Genomic DNA, 7069 nt, shown 5'->3' with positions numbered 1-7069 from the left:
GGCAACAGGGCAAATCCAAAAAGGAGATACAGGATCAAAATGGCAAAACACAAGTGGCAGACCAGCAGCAAGCCTTAGAACACCAAAACACACTTGATGAGATCACAGAAGAAGAGTGGCAAACTCAGAAGAGGAAAAACTTCAAAAATACCAACCAAAACAAAAAGCAGCACCAAGTTTACATACCAAAACAGTCTAACTTCCAAACACAACTGGAATTGCCAAAGATTGTCCAACAACCAGACCCAAAGCCAACAGGTATATCTTCTAACAATCCTTCAGCTCCACTGGAGAGGAGTGTAGATTCTGGTGCTCAGAATCAGCCCTTGTCCCCAACTCCCCATCCTATATCTGCTTCTGTTGCTGCTATGGTTGAAGGAGGGCTGGAGAACTGGCAGGAGATACCTAGAATTAGGCAGGAAGGGGTTCTTCATGGGGCTGGGTTTCCTCATGTTTTGCATGAGTGTGCTGATGCACAACTGGTGAACCATAGGATGGACCTTCAACCCCCTGCTACCTCTTCACCTCCAGCTCCTATTGCTCATTCTACACCTGCTGTTACTACTGTTACTATCAATGCCTCTACACAAAAATCCTCTCAGGCTGGAACAGATGAGGCTTTGAGCTCTGATGAATCCCAGCATGATGAGGAGCTGAGAAGAATTTTAAAAGGAAAGGCTCAGGTGGCTTCAGATTTTAACATACAGGCCCCAAACCCCAAAAACAAACCAAGCAAAAAGAAAAGACAAGCTCTAAGAAAAAAGAATTCAGGGATTACCATCAATGAACCCTCAGATTCCCCCAGACCTTCACCCCAAATCCAGAGTCCAATTGCAAGTATATCAAGAACCAAGGACCCTAACTCTGCTGAAAGGTCTAAGGCCTATAAGGACCCAGACCCTGATCCAACATTGTCTCAACCTCTCTTACATGCCAATAATGATAGTGGAGTTTCTGAAACACCCTCAGCCCTGGCATCTACTCCCCTTGAAGAGTGTCCTCTCAACAAATACTCCCCTGAATTTGATGAGTATAGGCCCATTCTCTCAGAAGATGATATGAGTGGAGGTCTTGAAGAAGATAATGTAATGAGTGAAGCCACAGATGATGAGCAGCATTATGATGTCCTTGTTGCTGCAGTCAATGGCCCACCTGAATATGAAGTTACCAGACCATCCCAAAGAACCCAAATTAGACCATCACCAAGGCTCACTAGGAGCAAAGTTGCATCAAACAACAGTGTCCCACCAAACCACAAACTATCCTCCCTCTTTTAATGATTAGTACACTCACTTGGAATGTCAGAGGTATCAGGACTTCTGGTGCCTTAGAGAGATTAAAAACCCTTAAAAAACTCCACAATATATCCCTTATTGCTGTCCTGGAACCTTTCCTGGATGACACCCACCTCAACCATTTCAAAATACAACTTTCCATGCACCATGCAATCTCTAATAGCAACAACAAAATATGGATCTTCTGGGATCAGGAATTCACAGGGTCAATCCTTGACTCAGATGAACAACAGGTCACTTTAGAACTAAAACATGTTGAAGCTTGTGATACTTTCCACATCTCTGTTGTCTATGCCAAATGTAAACCTCTCTTAAGAAGACCTCTTTGGGATAATCTAAGGCTCAAATCATCTGATGCAACTGTTCCCTGGTGTGCCATTGGTGACTTTAATACAATTGCTTCTATTGAAGAAAAGATTGGAGGCTTACCTTATCAGATCAACAAAAGCATTGAATTTCTCAGCATGATGGAAGATTGTGGCTTTACAGATTTGGGTTTTTATGGTCCAAGATACACCTGGTCTAATGGAAGGGGTCCCTGTGCCATTGTGTGGAAAAGGCTGGACAGGGGTCTAGTTAATGATAGCTGGTTGACATCTTTCCCTGCCACAACAATCACTCACCTTGCCTCTGCAGGATCAGACCATTCTCCCCTCCTTATGGAGATGCATGTAAGACCTGACTCTGCAAAGAGATATTTCAAGTTTTTGAATTGCTGGACTGAAAATCCAACATTCCTCCCTCTAGTCCAAGCAACATGGGACAAACAGTTTCAAGGGAATCCTATGTGGATTTTCTATCAGAAAACAAAAGCACTCTGCTCTGAACTGAGTAAGTGGTCAAGACAGGAATATGGAGACATTTTTCAAAAGGTAAATGAGTATGAAACAAAAGTCAAAGAAGCTAAAGAAGTCTGGGCTCAAACTAATTCAGCTTCTGCTAGAGAAGCCCTCCAAAATCTCAATGCTCAGTACATTAAACACCTGAAAACTGAAGAATCAGTACTGAAGCAGAAAACTCAGTTGCATTGGTTTAAAGATGGGGATGCAAACTCCAAATATTTCCACAGTTTGGTTAGAGGTAGAAGAAGGAAGCTGTTCATACATAAGATCAAAAATGATGATGATTAATGGATTCAAGGTGATGAACCTATAGGAGAAGCTGCATGTGAGCATTTTCAAAACATGTTCACTGACCCAGGGGGATCAGTTAGGGAGGACCTACTCTCTTGTATCCCAACCCTTGTGACTAATGAAGACAATGAAATCATCAACAAAGATCCCACATGGAGGAAGTAAGAGCTGTTGTCTTCTCCATGAATCCAAATAGTGCACCAGGTCCTGATGGTATGGGGGGGGGGGGGGGAAATTTTACCAGCATTGTTGGGATATCATCAAACATGACCTTTTGAATGTGGTGCTAGCTTTCTTCAGTAGCCACACAATGCCTAGATACATGACTCAAGCATGTCTGGTTTTACTCCCCAAAGTTGAATTTCCCAGTTCCCTCTCTGAATATAGGCCCATCAGCTTGAGCAACTTCATCAATAAAATCATCTCCAAGCTTATTTGTTCAAGAATCTCCACTTTCCTCCCCAAAATGATTTCTCCCAACCAAACTGGTTTTGTAAAAGGAAGAAGTATCTCTGAGAATATCATGCTAGCCCAGGAAATTGTTCAAGGAATAAAAAAGCCAAACATTGGTGCCAATGTTGTGATCAAATTAGACATGGCCAAAGCCTATGATAGGGTCTCATGGTCCTTTACCTGCATCATTTTGAGGAGACTTGGATTCAGTGAACTGCTAATTGATATGGTGTGGAGGACCCTTTCTAATAATTGGTACTCAGTCATAGTCAATGGCACAAGATGTGGTTTCTTCCATTCTACAAGAGGTTTGAAACAAGGAGACCCCCTTGCTCCTGCCCTCTTTATCCTTGGTGCTGAGCTCCTGTCTAGAATGCTCAATAATCTCACACATGACCAATTCTTCAATGGCTTTTATATGGAGAGAAGAGGGCCTCAAATAACTCATTTAAGCTTTGCTGATGACATAATCATCTTCACCTCAGGCAGTACATACTCTCTCCAAAAAATCATGGACACCCTCCAATCCTATGAAAACACATCTGGCCAGCTGATCAACAAGAACAAAAGCCACTTCATGACTTCTTCTTCTGCCTTTCCCTACACCATCAGAAGGATTAAACAGATAACTGGTTTCACAAGAAAAGAATCCCCTCTTACTTACCTTGGTTGCCCCCTATATACTGGTAGGAAAAGAACTGTGCACTTCAATCCCATTGTTTCTAAAGTAGTGGGGAGGATCAGGGGATGGCATGGCAAACTTTTGTCCTATGGAGGGAGAGCCACCTTGATTAAACATGTTCTTCAATCCATTCCAATTCACCTCCTTTCTGCTGTGTCTCCTCCTAAAACAGTGTTAAGACAAATTGAGAAGCTGGCTGCTAACTTTTTCTGGGGTATGGATAGTGACAAAAACAAATACCATTGGGCCTCCTGGCAACAGCTATCAAACACACTTGATGAAGGTGGTGTGGGCTTTAAGAGCATTGAACATGTATGCAGATCATTAGAGCTCAAACAATGGTGGTGGTTCAGAACCAAACAAACTCTTTGGAGCAGTTTTCTTAAAGCAAAATACTGCCAAAGATCCCATCCTGTCCAAAAAAAATGGGATTCTGGCCAATCCCAAACTTGGAAGAAACTGATGTCCAACAAGAAAGAAGCTGAACCTCACATTCAATGGATCCTTCACTCAGGGTCCTCTAGTTTCTGGTGGGATAACTGGCTAGGCAGTGGTAATTTGGCAAGCTTCAGACAACAAAGGGGTAGACCTGGGAACATCAAAGTCTCCTCTCTTTGGAGTTCAGGAAGCTGGGACATCCACAAGCTCAACAACCTAGCCCCTCCTCATATGATTCAAACCATCATCCAAACACCCATCCACTTCAATCCTCTTGTCCCAGACAAGCCAATTTGGACACCTACTGCTAGTGGTGATTTCACATGTGCCTCTGCATGGCATGTCATAAGACAGAAAAAACCTAAACTCCTCACCAATACTTTAACTTGGCATAAAAGGATCCCTTTCAAATGGTCCTTCTGCCTGTGGAGAGCCTTGAGAAACAAACTTCCTACAGATGCTAGAGTAGCAAGATTTAGCAATCCAACGGTCAGTAAATGTGTTTGCTGTATCAGACCTGGCTTTGAGACTGTTGATCACCTGTTCAGTACTGGGCACTTTGCCAAAACAGTTTGGAAAATCTATGCAGCACCAATGGGAATTCAAATCAACCCCATGCCCCTCAGCATGCTCATTGTCAAATGGGGACTTCTGAAAAGAACAAACTTAGTCCACAAGCTTGTTCTTGACACCCTTCCCATAATAATATGTTGGAATCTTTAGAAAAACAGATGTAGCTCAAAATATGGTAGCAAGAACTCATCCCTTTCCAGAACTTGCTATTCCATTGAAACTGATATCAACCTCCTCCTCAAAGCCACCTATGGGAACATACACTGGCCAATAAAATGGCCAGACACTGCCCTCATCATTGAGAATCTTAGTCATCAGGTTAGAATCTATCAGGTTGCATGGGGAAAGCCTGCTAGTGGAGTTGTGAAAGTAAACACTGATGGAAGTGCCCTAGGGAACCCAGGAAAAATTGGAGCAGGAATCATCATTAGAGATCACAATGGGAACTTCATCCATGCCATCTCATCTCCCTTAGGTGAAGGAACCAATAACCAAGCTGAAACCCAGGCAGCACATATAGGTATTTCTTGGTGCATTAATCAAGGCTACACCAGGCTCCATCTTGAAGCTGATTCTAGTCTCCTTATCCACTGGTTAACCAAAAACACCACCACTCCTTGGAATATCTCCAGCCAAGTTCAACAACTCAAAGATATGTGCAATCTCTGTGAGGAAATTACCTATACCCATGTTTATAGAGAGGCCAATTTCCCTGCTAACTCCTTGTCCAAACTCAGCCACACTCTTACCTCTCCCACACACTACTACAACCTGCAGAGTCTCCCAACTCAAATCAGAGGTCAACTCCTTCTTGATCAAAATGGCACACCATCCTTCAGACATAAACAAACCAATAACATCCAACTCCCCCCCCCCCCCCAGTTTTCCTACCTATACTCTCATGTCCATGATTAAATCCAACCAAAGAAGGAAGATACCCTCAGTAATCCAAATGCCACCTTCATCTTTCACCACCAAATAGACTCACAAAAAAGAAAGAACCAGGAAAAAGAACAGAAATGCCCAGTTTTCTTCTAACTGTTTGTTCCTTTTTGCAGGTATCATGTCTACTCTCCAGATCACCTTTTGGGGTAGCTCCCACTGGTTGACATTATCCTCTCCAATGTTCAATCAATTGAGAGAATACCCTCTAAAAGAAATAGACCCCCCTTGGTCCAATACATACTCTCACATGCAACATAACCTGCAGATTCTAGATGCAGAAAAAGCAGAAATTCCAGGAAACCATCCATCAGGTTTTGTTGCTTGTTGCTGCATCTCTTCTTGCTCCAGACCTCACCCCTAATCCAAAGAATCCTACCGAGTGAAATGCCAATATTATCTCTACAAAAACAACATCATCCAAATGCAACAAAACTGGCAACAGTCTGCAGGTTCAGCTGCAGACTTAACAGAAACTGCAGGAGCCTCTCACCCTCTTTCTATGTTTTGTTGCGCCACTCTTTCTCCCAACGCATCTTTCATTCAATCCAAGGAACCTACCCACAGAAAAGCTCCACACCAGCTATAGCAGAAAGTACAAAACCCAGTACTTTCAACTGTAGAATCTGCAGAATCTGCAGAAACCTCTTTCCCAGATCTTGAAATCAGCCTTACCCCTCCATCTCATTCACAACAATCCCAACCCCTTTTCTCCCAAATGAGCATCTATACAGTTGACTGCAGTCAACACAAGAACCTGCAGTCAACTTATGTGTATAGACCAGGGATCCCAACTGCTCCCCTTTCCCCAGACTCATCTCCAGAATCCACAAGAACCTGGAGATTGAGCCCCCCCTTTTTTTCTAACATGTTTGCTATTTTTGCAGGAACATGGAGCTCACCTGATCAACTGATGCAGTTTCAGTCAGTGGTATCAGCATTTCATATGCTCATTCTGCTGAAACTGTATCAATTGATGCAAGTCTCTCCATCCAGCCTTATATGCACCCATCCACATGCCTCAAGACAGATCCATCACTCACAACAGCAAGCCAAATGCCAGTCTCTCCAATTCACAATCAAACAGTCACAGACTCAACATTCTGCACTAATGCTCCTACACTCACAACAGCTGAAAATACAGCAGATCTTTAGCAAGGAGATGCAGCAGGAGCAACCCATAAACTGGCCAATAGACAGCAGCAACACAATGTCATTGACTCACCCCCTTTGCCTTTGCTCATTCTCTTCTGTCAGACTCCCCTGCAGAAGAAGTCTTTTGTATCCTCCTCTTGTCTGTTATCTTCCCTCTTGCTTTCTTGGATCCCAATGCCAAAGCAAAGTGGAAGATAACCACCTCCTTGGGCCTTTTTTGTCCATTAGCTTTTCTAGGTCGCTTTGCACTACTCCTAGAAGTTGTTGTAATATTTGGAGAATCATCTCCAACTTCATTAGCTTAGTAGATTTAGGACCTTTTGTGCATGTATGTATAGTTGGCCTAGGTTTACTCCTCTTATATTTTGTACAACCAATAGTCTATCATATTTGGATAG

At 43.0% G+C, this 7069-nt stretch overlaps 2 protein-coding genes across 2 annotated transcripts; both read left to right on the top strand.

Moving 5' to 3' along the window:
* Positions 1-1435: 1435 nt before the first annotated feature.
* On the top strand, positions 1436-2425 carry LOC109205995. Its single transcript, XM_019368761.1, has one exon. It carries the CDS (start codon positions 1436-1438, stop codon positions 2423-2425), a length of 990 nt encoding a protein of 329 aa, XP_019224306.1.
* Positions 2426-2580: 155 nt separating this feature from the next.
* Positions 2581-6671, top strand: LOC109205994. The gene is made up of 5 exons (XM_019368760.1): positions 2581-2641; positions 2719-4682; positions 4725-5094; positions 5633-5830; positions 6436-6671. The coding sequence occupies exons 1-5, from the start codon at positions 2581-2583 to the stop codon at positions 6669-6671; spliced, it is 2829 nt and encodes a 942-aa protein (XP_019224305.1).
* The last annotated feature ends 398 nt before the right edge of the window (positions 6672-7069 follow it).

Source organism: Nicotiana attenuata, unplaced genomic scaffold, assembly GCF_001879085.1.
Source record: "Nicotiana attenuata strain UT unplaced genomic scaffold, NIATTr2, whole genome shotgun sequence".
Lineage (NCBI taxonomy): Eukaryota > Viridiplantae > Streptophyta > Magnoliopsida > Solanales > Solanaceae > Nicotiana > Nicotiana attenuata.
Note: the sequence above shows the minus strand (reverse complement) of the source record. Positions and strands in the feature narration are given on the sequence as shown.

Excerpts from the sequence above, each read along its gene's own strand:
- LOC109205995 (XM_019368761.1), top strand. The coding sequence starts at position 1,436 with ATGCACCATGCAATCTCTAATAGCAACAACAAAATATGGATCTTCTGG.
- LOC109205994 (XM_019368760.1), top strand. The coding sequence starts at position 2,581 with ATGGAGGAAGTAAGAGCTGTTGTCTTCTCCATGAATCCAAATAGTGCA. Across the intron at positions 2,642-2,718 it reads TAGTGCACCAGGTCCTGATG|CTTTCTTCAGTAGCCACACA; the intron begins GTATGGGGGGGG and ends ATGTGGTGCTAG. Across the intron at positions 4,683-4,724 it reads CAAACTTAGTCCACAAGCTT|AAAAACAGATGTAGCTCAAA; the intron begins GTTCTTGACACC and ends TGGAATCTTTAG.